This window comes from Meriones unguiculatus, chromosome 12 (genome assembly GCF_030254825.1).
Source record: "Meriones unguiculatus strain TT.TT164.6M chromosome 12, Bangor_MerUng_6.1, whole genome shotgun sequence".
Taxonomy (NCBI): Eukaryota; Metazoa; Chordata; class Mammalia; order Rodentia; family Muridae; genus Meriones; species Meriones unguiculatus.
In genome coordinates this window covers 36,994,326-37,008,777 of record NC_083360.1, presented here as the reverse complement: position 1 = coordinate 37,008,777, position 14,452 = coordinate 36,994,326, and the positions used below count along the sequence as shown (strand labels likewise).

Sequence of the window (14,452 nt, the reverse complement as noted above, 5' to 3'; positions counted from 1 at the left end):
TGCTCTTCCAGAAGACCCAGGTTCAATTCCCAGCAACCACATGGTGGTTCACAATCACCATTAATGGCATCTGGTATCCCTTTCTGATGTGCAGATGTACATGAGGACACTCACATATGTAAAACACTTAAATAAATAAATGTTTAAAAAATGAAAATGAAATAAAATAAGTAAATAAATAAATGCCTTTTTTTTTAATAAAAAAGGATTCATTTTGAGAATCCATACTGTTTGTACCACATATGAACTGTATTTCCATACAGTCTTCCTGGGGGGGAGGGCTCATCAGCTTAGCGTTAGATAACACAGGAGTTTTAAACCTGCTAAGCAGGCCAGCAGACCCTTGGTACTGACTTGTCTTATGAAAACTTTGAGTAAAGTGAGTGAGCACAAGCCATGCATGTCTCTGGTTTTATGCTAACTTAGACTGGGATGGTCTGAGTCTTAATCCTGGACCAAAAGCCAGTAATAGGACACCCTTGTGCAAATCTATTTTCTTTCCTCGTGTTATGACACCAGATTGCAGTCAAGGTGAACTTTTAGTCACTGTTAATGAGAGCATGTCACTCTTACTCGTGAGGCACATTCAAAAAGAATCTGTATGGAGTCTGTTTTAGAAATGCTATAAATAAACATTTTCTCTTTATAAAGAAAAAATTATAGAGGAAAAAGCAATAATTTAAAAGCCTGTGTAATTTTCTTTTCTAAGACAGTTTTTAAACTTATTTTTTGTTTTCAATGCATCCTGACCAAAGTTTTTCCTACCTCTACTCCTCCCAGCACACTCCCCACCTCCCATCTCCCCCAGACCCACTCCTGCTCCATTTCCCTTCAAAAAAGATCAGGCCTCTCAGGGATATCCATTGAACATGGCGTAAGAAAATACAATAAGACTAGGTACAAACCCTCACATCAAGGCTCGGCAAAGCAACCCAGTAGGAGGAAAAGGATCCCGAGAGCAGATAACGGAAGAGACAAAGACACCTCCACTTCCACTGTTAGGAGTTCCACAAAAGCAGCAAGCTGTTGAGCATAACATATATACAGAAGACCTAGCACAGACCCATGCAGGCTTCGTGAGTGCCACTTTAGTCTCTGTGAGCCTCTGTGAGCCCTGCTTAGTTGATGTATTTGGGCCATGTTATCCTGGTGTCCTCGACACCTCTGGCTCCTACAAGTCTTCCTCTCCCTCTTCTACAAGACTCCTTGAGCTCTGGGGGGAAGAACCTGGTAGAGAGCTGCAGTTTGAAAAAGGCTATCTCCTTTTTAATATCCCAAATGAGTTGATTCAAAACTTCTTAGACATCATAGTCCTCTTCTAGGATCTGATTCAATTTTTGGTATTTGCCTTCCAATATATATACATACATATGTGTACATACACACACATGCACAGAAAATACTGCTTTACAGTTTAAAGGGCTTAGATGAATGAGGCTCATTGTGGAGAGCATTTAAAATAGACACCTAGGACATATATGTTTAACACAAAGCCAGCTAGCAAAGGAATTAACATTTTGCAAAGGAAGTAATGTATTCATTACTATATAGAGAATTCTCTGAAGAGGCAGAAATCATTTTAAGAAAGAAATTAAAGAGAGAAATCCATGCCATTATTCAAGTTTGTCAGCCATGTCATTTGAGTGTATACTCCAGATTTCAGGATTCAAAGAGATAAAGCTGATAGTGAGGAGTAGTGTGTGTGTGTGTGTGTGTGTGTGTGTGTGTGTGTATGCACATGTGCACACTTAAGGCAAGTGGATTAAAATTTCTCCCATGTCTTTTGTTTCAGGCACAGTCGTGATGCATTGCTTTTCATCTGTTTCTTCATACAATGTGTCCTTTATTTCTCAGACCCACGAGGACGGTGGCCACGCTTGGCTTGGAGTGACTGTTGGGTACAAGATGCAATGTGCGTCTCTGTTTTAATTCTAGATGTAGCCATTCTCCCTTGCTGGCTGACTGCTGAAGCTTCTGCTGTCAGCTCAGCCTGAGACCCAACCCATTGGCCTTTCTGCGGACTCTTAGGCACCTGTAGTTTATTCTGGGATTTTCCTAGACATGGTAGGCTCTGAGGCCCCCACAAGAGTGTGGGAGATGAGGGACTATCATACAGTCATCTGCTGTCCCCGTCCCACCCCCCACTTCCATTCCATGCCTTCCAAACGCAGTTCCCAAAAAGCTGGCCATGTTGCCTTTTGAGCCATTGCTGATGGCCGTCAGACTCGGGCTGTGGTCTCCTGCTTGCGCACTGCAGACTCCTCTTGCTCCCTGGCTTTGCCCTACCTTCACATTCTCACTGTTCACACCTTGGTAAGGTGGGAGTGGCAGGTGGGGGTTGGGGAACGCCCTCTGAGTGGTTCCAGCCCTTGGTCCCGATAGACCTCCACCTCCTTCTCTTTGTCACAGCTGTGTCTGTCTACAGCAATGGAACTGTGTTTGCTGCAGACACAAACATCACATTTGTGGCTGTTACCAAGGAAACCTTGCCCCTGGAGTTTGCATGGTATTTCGGAGATGGCCCACCAGTGAGGACAACTTCCAGAAGCATCAGAAGACAGCTGAACATCCCTCAGTGGTCTGTCATTATGGTCTTCAGTACGATGCAGCTGACACTCAGGATAAAGATTACCCTGGCAGGATAGCAATAATTATAATGCTGTTGACATTATGCCCAGCCCATAGGCACTTTTGTGAATTGAACTTAGTCATAAAAATGTAAAAGAAGAGGAGCTTAACCTCTCTGTCATATGCACTAAGCAACCGGGTAATCTCAGGTTTAAATTTCATCTCAGCCCTCAGTTTAACCTAGAGTATGCTTCCTATAAAGAAGGGCCTCACTTCATTTAGAGATGTGAGCTAAATAAGGAGAAAGGGAACTTAAGGCAAAATCCATTCATTTCAGATTTGATATACCCAGTTGGATAATGCCCACAACTTAAGCTCCCAGCTCTGTCTGTCTGCTGAAGTGATGTGGAGATTCTCCACAGCCTGTGTTCTGATCTTGCCATGCACCCCACCCTCAGGTACCATGTGACAGTCAAGGCCACCAGCAGGATCAGCAGTGTGGTCTCTGAGCCCCACATCATCAGGGTGCAGAAGAGAATCATGGCCAATAGGCTCATGTCCCCTGCCTCAGCCGTGGTAAATGCCAATGTGTCCTTTGAGTGCAGGCTCAACTTTGGCACTGATGTAGCCTACCTTTGGAACTTTGGAGATGCCACCATTCAGCCGGGTAGCAGCGCTTCCAGCCATGTCTACAGAAGGTGAGCTATGAAGGGCAGGTGACAGCATACTGTAAGTGTGCACAGGGCTGCCTTCTGAAGAATCGATCTTTAAAACCTCACAGCCAGTCTTGTAGGTGATGTAGATGACAACTGTTGAATGGAAACAAGCCAGGCCCCGCTAGGGCTCTGGAGGAGCTTGCAATTCAGAAAAAGGAGGCAAATAGAGGCTTTCAGCCAAGAGAGTTCTGTCAGCAAAGAAGGTATGAGGTACAGAGGGCACGACCCACACGATTGGCTTTATAGACTTCAGAACCATACCCAGGCATTTCAGCATGATTGGAAGGGGAATCTCCCACAGAAGATTCCTAGAGGAAAAGTGGGGAGGGAGAACCAACAGAGACCCAAAAGAAGGGCACCAGTGGGAAAGGCCTGCAGTGGTAGGCCTGCAGTGGTAGGCCTGCAGTGAGAGGGAGGGGAGGTAGACGGGTGGGTAGATGAAGCTGTGAGGCTCTGAGGACACATTATAATGGGTCTCTGAGTCTGAAGGTAGAGTATGAACGCTACCTTTAATTCAACCCACTGTTTGCTTGGAACAAGGCATTATGGAGACAGTCATGTGTCACTTAGCAACCAGAGGTACTCTGAGATGGTAGTACTGGTTGGTTCTTTTAGTGTGCAAACCTTATAAATGTGTTCACACAAATTTAGATGCCATAGATAAGTTACTTACATGGTCTCTGATGAAATCAAGAAAGATTATAAATATTAGGTACATAAAGACACTGCCAGCTAATGTTTTATAGGATACATTTCTTTTGTAAGTAGCTGTACATTCTCTGAAAAAATATAGTTTATAAATATATAAACCCACAGTGTAGCTTTTCTTCTCATTATCCACATATTGCCCATCATTGCTTGTGCTGGCAACATGGTGGCTGAGTTCAACACAGTATCACCACAAGCACAATAGCAATGCCTTATATTATGACAGCTATGGTAGCACAAGACAATACAAAATTTTCTATCATATTATAATCCTAGGAACCCTTGTCATGTCATATGCAATACCTCATTAACCATGGCATCATTATCTGGCACCTGGCTAGATTAGGAAGATGTTACGTCTAGTTATCTTTGTCCAAAATCATTGTCTCCCAATGGTTTTCATCCATGTAAAACCACATGCACAAGTGATAATCAAGGTTGGGAGTATGGAAACTGCAGAGAGACAGGACAATTGTTCACAGCTGAGTGTCTGGTGAGGGAGAATCCCAATGAGTGTCCAGTCTTCATAGCTGCCAGAGACAAATATGACCATGGCCAAGCCTCAGACTGGCATGGAGCTGGTGCAAAGGAATGCTGGCATTTGCAGAAGTGTGTTGGTTACCTTTCTGTTATTGTGATAAAATATCATGTGATAAAACACTATGGTCAAAAGAACCTTCAGGCACACTATATGTGGGTGAGGGGTCCTGAGGACTAGATGTTCACAATGGTGGAGAAGTCATGAGGGCAGGAGCAGGGAGCTGAGAGGACGAACTCTAAGTGTGGTGGAGCTATACACCCTCAGAACCCACTAAGTGACACACTTCCTCCAGCAAGGCTACACTTCCTAAAGGTTCCATCACCTTCCCAAACAGTACCACCAATCAGGGACCAAGTGTTCAAACACATGTGTCTATGCGGGATGTTTCTCGTTCAAACCACAAGTAGAAGAATTAAAAAAGTGAGGCTTCTTGGGGCAGTGGCACCAGAAACCAACGCAGACTTCCCTTAGTACAACTCCATGCCTATGGCTTCTTTCTTCTGGCTTTCATGGGCAATCTTGAATGGTCTTTCATTAGACAGTTTATCATAATTCATAACTTCTCCCTTGAAAATAGATCCTTAGGTGCAAAAGGAATCAATCAAAGTTCTTGGGGGATTTGCACATCGCTAGCCAGGTGCCTAGAGCTCGGGTACCAAAGATGTGTTCTTTGGCTCTTCAGATAACAAAATGTGTCTGGTGCCATCTTTAGTGCTTATACTAGGCTATTCCACAGTCTGTGGCTTTGTGATAGCAGCTGACAGTATAGTGCTCGCAAATTCAAATATGTAGTTTTCTAATAGCACTTTATTCTGTTTCAAATTCAAGTTTTGAACTGATGTTCATTTTGTATCAGTTACCATATGATCAGATATTTTCTTACTCAAGTATCCAACCTGTTCACAAACTGCATAAATCCCACAATCCTTCTGTGCTACTTCTCTCCATAGCCAGAACTTTCCAGAGGCCTGATGAAGGTTCAGGTTTGAAACCCATTCTATTATTTTTAGTGCTCCAAACTCTAAGGATTGCTCAGGAAATCTGATCTCTAGAAGAGGAAGATTGTGCATAGAGACCCTCAAGGTCCAGTCAGGAGGGTTCATCAAAAGGAAAAGTTTGAGTCCCAACAATTGGGTGGTTCTGTGGTCAGAAGAGAACACAGCTACTGGGAGCAGCATGCCATCACCTGAATTTGATGTTCTTTGGAGCATGTAACTTGCAGTTGACTGGCACAGGGCTTTATCCATGTGGAGTGGGCAGCTCCACCAAGTAGACAGAGAACGGTCTCTGTGGAGATCAGCCTTATGACCCAGGCCTCTTCCGTCCCTACTGTTTGGGCTCATTTGCCATCAGACAGAACAACTACAGGTTGCAGATGGTTATACATGTACAGCAACCTTGACCTCTCCATGTCTCTGCCTCTCACTCTTCCAGGGAGGGAGAGTTTACAGTTGAAGTCCTTGCCTTCAATAACGTCAGCTCTGCCACCCTCAGAAAGCAGCTTTTCGTGGTGCGCGAACCTTGCCAACCACCCCCAGTGAAGAACATGGGGCCTGTGAAGGTGCAGGTAGGGCTGAGGAATCCTCCTGGCCTGCCTCCTATAGGCTGCTTCCAAACTGCTGAACTCACTGGGGAATGAAGGAGGCTTTGTTGAGTTTGGCTGGCTGCACTCAACACAAAAGAGTCCCTGTGCGGGCTTTGGAGCTGGTCCCCGAGCAGGGAAAGCCTGGCTTCCAGTGGGTGAATAAGTCTTTTATTTGCCTATATGACTCTTGTCGTTCAGCGCAGCTTGCATTGAGTAGCTTTTTTCTTCTCTTTCTTTCTTTTTTGATTGTACACAGAATGATAGCATTTTCTGTCAAAGGAAAATTTGACACCAAAATTAAAAGAAATGACCAATTATATGCTGAGAATTAACCTCAGAGTAGTAAAAATAAGGCTGCCTTTTATTTCTTCAACTCCTTTGAGGGCTTTGATTTCAAGCAGTTTTACTTTCAGGTCAAAGGTGCTCAGCTTGACACTTGGGAATCAAAATTTGCTACTGGGTGTTTGCCAGAATGCTTTCTCGGATGGATCAGTTGGGGCCCTGTGTATCTCAGGTCCCAGCAGGCCCGGAGTGTAGTGGACTTCAAAGAGGGTATGGGATTGCCCTGGGCAGGCTATGGCCCTCAGGTGTCCATGTCCCTAGAGGCAAGACCTCTGTAGCTCTCGAGGCCAGCATTCCATGGTGCCAAGCTCTTCTATGCTATCTGTGTGAAGGATGGACCAAAACTCAAGGGACTAGAGGGAAAGACCACAGCTTACAGGCTTGGCTGGAGTTCTTGCTCTAATGAGGAGCCAATACTTCCCTTCGTTTGATTTTGTTTTTCTTTAAGGAATATTTTTAATTGATGTTATCTTATTGCATTTATTGTATTTTATTTGAGTTTGGGTATGACTATAGAAAGTCCAGACTATCCCAGAACTCTGTTTTCCTGCCTCAGTCTCTTGCATGCTGGAATTACATGCTTTGTAGACCAGGCTATCCTCAGACTCACAGAGATCCACCTGCCTCTGCCTTGCCGAGTGTAGGATTAGAGGTGTTCACTGCCGTGCCTGCCTGAGCTTAGTTTTTAATCTATAAAACATTTTCATTTGAGTTTTTCTGTAAGATAAGGAAAGCAATATTGATGACTCCATTTGTTTTTTTATATTTTATGTGTTTTCTAAGAGTATAAAAAAGGAATAGAATTGTGTAGAATCAAGACAACAGGAGATAGATGTATTTATTTTAAATGTTTTCGTATTGCTTTAAAAATGGGTTTATCTTTCTTACTTTAAAATTATATAGGGGAAAGCAGGCATGGTGGTGCACTCCTTATTCCCAGCACTGAGAGGCAGAGGCAGTCAGATGGCCAGCCTAGTTTTCAAAGCAAGTCCATACAGGCAAGGCTATACAGAGAAACAAAACAAAACAAAACAAAACAAAACAAAACAAAAAACAAAACCAAAAAACCCCACAAAGTTGGGGTATGGATATATGCACATGAGTGCAGATGCTTGCACAGGCCAGCAGAGGGCATCAGATACCGTGCAATTGGTGTTCAAGAAGGTTTTGAGCCCTTTCTCTAGCTCCTGCTATTGTTCTTTATATGTGGAATGTGTGTGTTTAATGTGTGTGTATATCCCAAAATTTGGGTAATTGTTATAGTATGACCACCATCTTTTATTACACCATCTTGACTATGTGATTTTTAGCGGTGTCCTATATTGGATCATATGTAAAAATTCTACACCATTTCCCAGATTCCTCAATTCTGAACTTTGATTGTTTCTAGCTTTCTCTTACTATAGACAGCATGTGACCCTCTGTGAACATGTCTTTAGCCTGCAACACTCTGTGCATACATCTTTCTTCAAGTCCTTGGTATTTTCATTTCACAGAGCTGAGAGACAGAATCTCTATTCTGGGAACTTTACTTTTGTCTCCCAAAGCCCATTAGGCACCCCAGTTTGTCAGCAACTACCATTCCAAGGGAAATTATATAGTTTTAACTTCACATTATCATTTTAGTATCTGTCTATCTACTCCTCAGAGGAGTTCCCACCCCACCCACCCAGCATATTGTCACATCAGGACCGAGCACATCCTTTTCCCCTGTGGCCTGGCGAGGTATCCCTGCCAGGGGAAAGTGATTGAAAAGCAGGCAACAGAGATCATGTCGGAGTCAGAGTCCCCATGCCCCTTACTAGAGAACCCAGATGAAAACTGAGCTGCCCTTCAGCTACATCCATGTAGGGGGCCTAGGTCCAGTCCATGCATGGTCCTTGGTTGGTGCTTCAGGCTCCACAGGTCCCCTTGGGCCCAGGTTAGTTGGCCCTGTTGGTCTTCTTGTGGAGCTCCTGTCTGCTGTGGGTCCTTCTAGCTTTCCCACGCTTACGGAGGTCTCTTTGCACTCCACCCATTTGGTTGTGGGTCTCTGCACCTGTTTCCATCAGCTGCTGGGTGGAGCCACTCAGAGGACAGCTAAGCTAGGCTAAGGGTGCTGAATTCTTTTTGTTGATGATGTTGCAGAATTGTAGTGAAAATATTTTTCTTTTGCTAATTTATTTTTTTATTTATTACAATTTATTCACTTTGTATCCAAACTGTAGGCCCCTCCCTTGTCCCCTCCCAATACCGCCCTCCCTCCCTCTTCTCCTCCCATGCCCTTCCCCCAGTCCACTGATAGGGGCAGTCTTCATCCCCTTCCCTCTGACCCTAGCCTATCAGGTCTCATCAGGCTGCATTGTCTTCCTCTGTGGCCAGGTAAGGCTGCTCCCCCCTCAGGGAAAGGTGATCAAAGAGCCAGCCACTTAGTTCATTTCAGAGACAGTCCCTGTTCCCCTTACTAGGAAACCCACTTGGACACTTAGCTTCCATGGGCTACATCTGTGCAGGGGTTCTAGGTTATGTGCATGCATGGTCCGTGATTAGAATATCAGTCTAAGAAAAGACCCCTGGGCCCAGATGTTTGGTTCCATTGTTCTTCTTGTGGAGCTCCTGTCCCCTCCAGGTCTTTCTATCTCCCCCTTCTTTCATACGATTCTTTCAACTCTGATTCTTAAATCCCCTTCTCCAGTTTTCATTTTCCAATTAACTGGGACTACCTCCAGGGGGAGGCCTTGCACCTAGCGTCAGCCCCAGAACATACAGGGTCCTTGGCTGGGCAGTCTCCTAAGGTGGGCTTAGCTGGAATGCTTTTCCATGTTCAGGAACAAACCTGAAAGTCAGGCCAGGATTGCTGGGGAGAGAATTGTATCTACCCAGAAGAAGGGGGAAAGGGCATAAAGAGCTTTGGAAGAGCAGCGTAACTAGGCGTACCGCAATAAACACACAAGCAATAAATAAACAGTTAAATGAAATTCTAACGCAATCAAATCTTTGATTTGACCTGTTTCTTTGATATTTCCCATTAGTTGTATGCTTGAAAGGAAGATCCTTTATGTCTGAAGGATAAAGTAAGTATTTCATTTACATCCTCAGAGCAGGAAAAAAAATGCCCATCTTGGTAAGAATGCTGGCAACTGGCTGGGTGACAGAGGACCCATAGTTTATGTATGCTTTGAGCAGCACTGAGTCACAGGTGGTCAGAAAATCCTGCTTCTAAGAAGGAGGTATAGTTCTCTCTGAAAATATTGACTGATTTTAAGGGGAAAATAATCCTGCTATGAGTATGTGCATATAAGAACTTCTCTTGTTTTTACATTTTTACTGTGTACTTTTGTCTATGAAATAAATGTGCTTGTGCTATCTAAAGTCTAGTCCCCGGTCTCATCCCATAGTTACACAAACAAATGGTTGGAGGTTCACAAGTGACACTTTCTAACAGCTTGCTGTACCATGAGGGTTGGTGGGCATTCACTGACATGGTTTCTCTTGTCAATTCCCAGATATGGAGGTCTCAGCCCCTGAGACTAGGAGTGACGTTTGAAGCTCCAGTCCTCTGTAACATTTCCCAAGGGCTTTCCTACACCTGGAGCTTTGTGGATGCAGAGGCAACTTCTGTCCCCCTCCCTGCTGCTGTCAACACCCACTGCCAGACCATCATGCTCCCAGGTTACACACTGCAGTGTGGGAACTACACTGCCATAGCCAAGGTCAGCTGACTCGGTTTCCCCAGCCCTAAGGGTTAGTCACACCAACTAACCCTTTCCACGAGCCCTAAAGAAAACCGCTTCTATCCAACCAAAGGGAGTTGTTTCTGTTGTTGAAGGTGTGGGCAGGATTTTAAGAGAGCTCTTTCATTTCAGATGGGAACGTGGCTCGGTGGGCAAGAACATTTGTTGTACAAATGTTTAAAGTGAGCAACAGTTCAAATCCCGGGCACTTATTAAAAAAGGCAGGCATGGAAGTGTGCATTGTACACTTGTAACCCCAGGATTTGTAGGGAGAGGCAGAGACAGGTGACTCACTGACGAGACTGGTGTGTGGAACACAGCACACACACACAGAGACACATACAAACACATTCTCTCACACACACTGTCTCTCTTACAGGCACACTCTATCACACATAAACACACGTACACTCAGAATCTTTTAATTTTCCCATATGTTCTAGTGTTGGCCAAGTAATCAACGAAAAACTACTACTGCTAAAATACCTCTGCACATACTTTTAAATAAAGCCTGCACTGATGGAGGAATAGAAGAATACTGATGCTGCCCTCTAGGGGAGGAAAATGGACCTTGTCCACCAGAGGGCAGGCCATGACAGAAACACCCACTGTGACCCTCAGCCATTACTATGCTTGTCCTTGTGTAGTCATGGGAATCAATAAGGCCCTGGGGTCAGACTGTAGTGAAATGGGAAGACCAGGATGGGGATGTGCTCTTTGGGACCCAAATCTCTGCAGAAAAGATGGGTGTTTTCACTATGTGGGACACCTGGTCCCACTGAGGACTGGTCTAACCCAGGCCTCAGGCAGCTCATCAGATGGTGCCCAAACACCTAATCTGGCCGGCCCTATATCCCTCAAAGAAATGTGTCTGCTGGGCCCTGTTGGGCATTGGGAACAGAGGCTCACACCACATGCTCTCAGAACTGCTCCTGTGCTGATCTTGGTAAGAATGCTGGCAACTGGCTGGGTGACAGAGGGCCCTAGTTTATGCTTTGAGGGGCACTATGTGAGTCTCAGGTGGTCAGAAACTCCTGCTTCTAAGCAGGATGTATAGTTCTCTCGGGAACTATTGACTGGGAGGTAGCAGATCTTATTTCCAAGGGAGCAGATTTCTAGGGTGGTAGCTTTAGGTCACCCTGATCCTGTCATAGTCTAGGGCAGTGGTTCTTGACCTGTGAATTGCAACCCCCTTAGGGGTCAAACTACCCTTTTACAGGGGCCACCTAAGGCCACAGGAAAGCACAGATGTTTATATTATGATCTGTAGCAGTAACAGAACAGCAGTTATAAAGTAGCAACAAAAATAATTTTATGGTTGGGGGTTACCACAGCGTGAGGTGCTAAAGGGTTGCACTGGGAAGGCTGAGGACCATGGTCTAGGAGAAGCTCCCAGGCCACTGTGGGAACTTGTGTTTATCATCCCTCATGTCTCGGAGCCTTGGGAGCAGTGTGGGAAGGTAAAGAGTGTTCCTAGTGTCTGCCCATCCTCTCAGACAAGCCTCATACTGGCGTCAACTTGGCTTGGCAGATGGCTAAGTACTGATGTCACTTTTAGAAGACATCACTGTTACTTTGGGCTCTTCATTTCTAGGCTGGCAGTGAGGCCAAGAGGTCCCTTCTCTGTACAGATATGGGTCTGGAATTATAGCCAAGGAGATAGGGTAAAATGCTGAATGACTAAACCTAGGCTCTCATACACCTGCTGGAAGGGTGAGGTCCCAGCTGGGGCCAAGTATCCATACTCCACCACTATCTGTTCACACGTATGCTTATTAGCTGTATCCAACTCTCTAGGCCCTGTCTGGGTCTAGGATTTGAAGACCCCCTGATGAAGCATTTTGTTTTGTTTTGTTTGTTTTCTGACTACTCTCCTTGGTATGTTCTGCTTGGGCATCAGATCTCAGGTTCGTGCTCCTGACACCACTGTGCCTCCCTCCCGCCACCCACGGTAGCTCCACACTGAGCTACTGTCTTTCACAAGCATGGCGCCTGCTCAGAACATGCTTGCCGCTGCAGAGGGCAGCAGGCACTGGCTAGGGGACACAGAGATCTGACTGCGCACTAGTGACCTCTCATTATGACAACATACATGACGGAAGCAACTTATGAGAGCTGTAGTCTGGGTTCTTGATTTGAGGACACATTTCATCACGGAGTGGGGGGCATGTGACAGCAGTATGAGGGCACACTGCACCCCTACTTGGGAAGCAGAGACACGGTTAACACTCACTTTGCTTTCTCCTTGGCACTTGTCTAGGATCCCAGTCTGTGCACCATCCTCAGCTCAGCCTGTCTGGAAACACCCCCAGAAGCATGCTCCAGGGTGTTTTTGTGATGATTCTAAAACCAGCCAAGTTGACAATGAAGACTAATTCTCACTTACTATCTATCAGTTATTTCTAGTCATGCTTAAGGGAGTGACCAGCAGACAGCCATGTCACTGTAAAAAGACAATCCAGAGTGGTGGAGGCTGAGACCCAGAATAAAGCATGGCAATTGTGTATGTGTGTGTGTGTGTGTGTGTGTGTGTGTGTGTGTGCATGCGCGCGTATTTTCCAAAAAGCATCAAGACTTTTAAAGCAGACTTTGAAAACCTACCATCCTTGTAGCATGTTTCATTATTTCTAAGCTTAAAAATGTTCCTCATACTTTTAATTTACATTTCTCAAAAACTGTTATGTTTTACTCCATCTCCTTGGCTATATCCTCATACCCACTGTTTCCTTAAGTGTACAGAAAGGGGACCTCTTGGCCTCACTGTCAACCCCTTTCCCCTCCTACTAGATGTAGCGAGGTAAAGGGAGCCAGCAAATACCAAGACCATGGAAATTTTACTGTTACTTTGGAGGCTTGTAAACTATCAGCCATGTGAATACAGAAAGCATGGGTATTTAAATACCTTGTCTTTTTTTAATAATTTTTATTTTTTTATATTAATTACAGTTTATTTACTTTGTATCCCAGCTGTAGCCCTCTCCTTCATTCCCTCCCAATCCCAGTCTCCCTCCCTCATCTCCTTCCTGCCCTTCTCTAAGTCCACTGATAGGGAAGGTCCTCCTCCCCTTCCATCTGACCCTAGCTTATCAGGTCTCATCAGGACTGGCTGCAAATACCTTGTCTTACTTTGCTTTCTATTGCCATGATAAATACCATGCTCAAAAACAACTTGGGGAAAAAAGGATTTATTTGGCTTATATATCCTGAGTCACAGTCCATTGAGGGACACAAAGGCAGGACAGACCTCAGGGAAGAAACCTGGGGCAGCAACTAAAGCAGAGACCACAGAGAAATAGCTTGCTCTTCCCACTTCACTCACTTTGTTCTCTCTCTCTCTCTCTCTCTCTCTCTCTCTCTCTCTCTTCCTCTCTGACAGGATTTCTCTGTGCAAAAGTCCTGGCTGTCCTGGAACTCATTCTGTAGACCATGCTGGCCTCAAATTCCCCGAGATCTATCTGCCTCTGGCTCTCAGTTGCTGGGATTAAAGGCAAACACCACTGTACCTGGCTTTGTTTGCTTTATACTGAAGGTTCACCTGTCTAGGGATGGTACCACCCACAGTAGGCTGGCCTCTTCTACATCAATCACCACCTAGGAAAATGCTTCACAGGCATGCCTACAGGCAAATCTGATGGGGGTGTTTTCTCATTTGAGGTTCCCTCCTCTCTAATGACTCTAGCTTCTGTTGGCAGAAATACTAACGAACACACACCTAGATAGCTATACAGATCCATGCTCTTCTCTCCAGCCGTATTCTCAGATGAACACTGAAGTGACCACTGCAGTCAGAGCTGAGAGCCAGTGTCGCATGTTACAGGTCCAGAAAACTTCTGCTTTGTTCTCATGTGATACCTCTTGTCTTTGGTCTCTCAGGTTCAGATCAAGGGAAGCATAGTGTATAGCAACTACTGTGTTGGTGTGGAGGTTCAAGCCAGGGCCCCTATCAGCGTGATCTCTGAAGGCACGCACCTCTTCATCCCCAGGACCACCTCAACCTCAACCTCCATCATCCTCAGAGGGTCCCAGTCCTATGACCCCGACAACCCAGGGGCTGCTCTTAGGTGAGAACACAGAGCTACAAGGCTCACTGGCTCTGACTTCTTCAAACTCTGGCTCAGGAATATTAGGAGGGTTAGTCTGGGAACTCTGCCAAAATAGTTTGAGACAGTTATGTATACCTGCTTTCTCTACTTGAACTGCTTTATTCATTATCCGGGTGTAAGCCAATATAGGAGAGTAAAATGTGAGTAGCTTTTTAAAGGTGATGCTTAAAACGTGA

General features: G+C 45.1%; 1 protein-coding gene across 1 annotated transcript in view; it reads left to right on the top strand.

The window, feature by feature from the left end:
- Window positions 1–14,452, top strand: part of Pkd1l1 (polycystin 1 like 1, transient receptor potential channel interacting) — a 123,756-nt gene that overhangs the window by 13,368 nt on the left and 95,936 nt on the right. Inside the window, exons 3-8 of the mRNA XM_060365206.1 lie at window positions 1,793–1,912; window positions 2,410–2,578; window positions 3,027–3,266; window positions 5,968–6,100; window positions 9,946–10,152; window positions 14,047–14,234. Of these exons, the coding sequence (XP_060221189.1) occupies window positions 1,793–1,912; window positions 2,410–2,578; window positions 3,027–3,266; window positions 5,968–6,100; window positions 9,946–10,152; window positions 14,047–14,234 (1,057 nt within the window). The remainder of the gene's footprint in view (window positions 1–1,792; window positions 1,913–2,409; window positions 2,579–3,026; window positions 3,267–5,967; window positions 6,101–9,945; window positions 10,153–14,046; window positions 14,235–14,452) is intronic.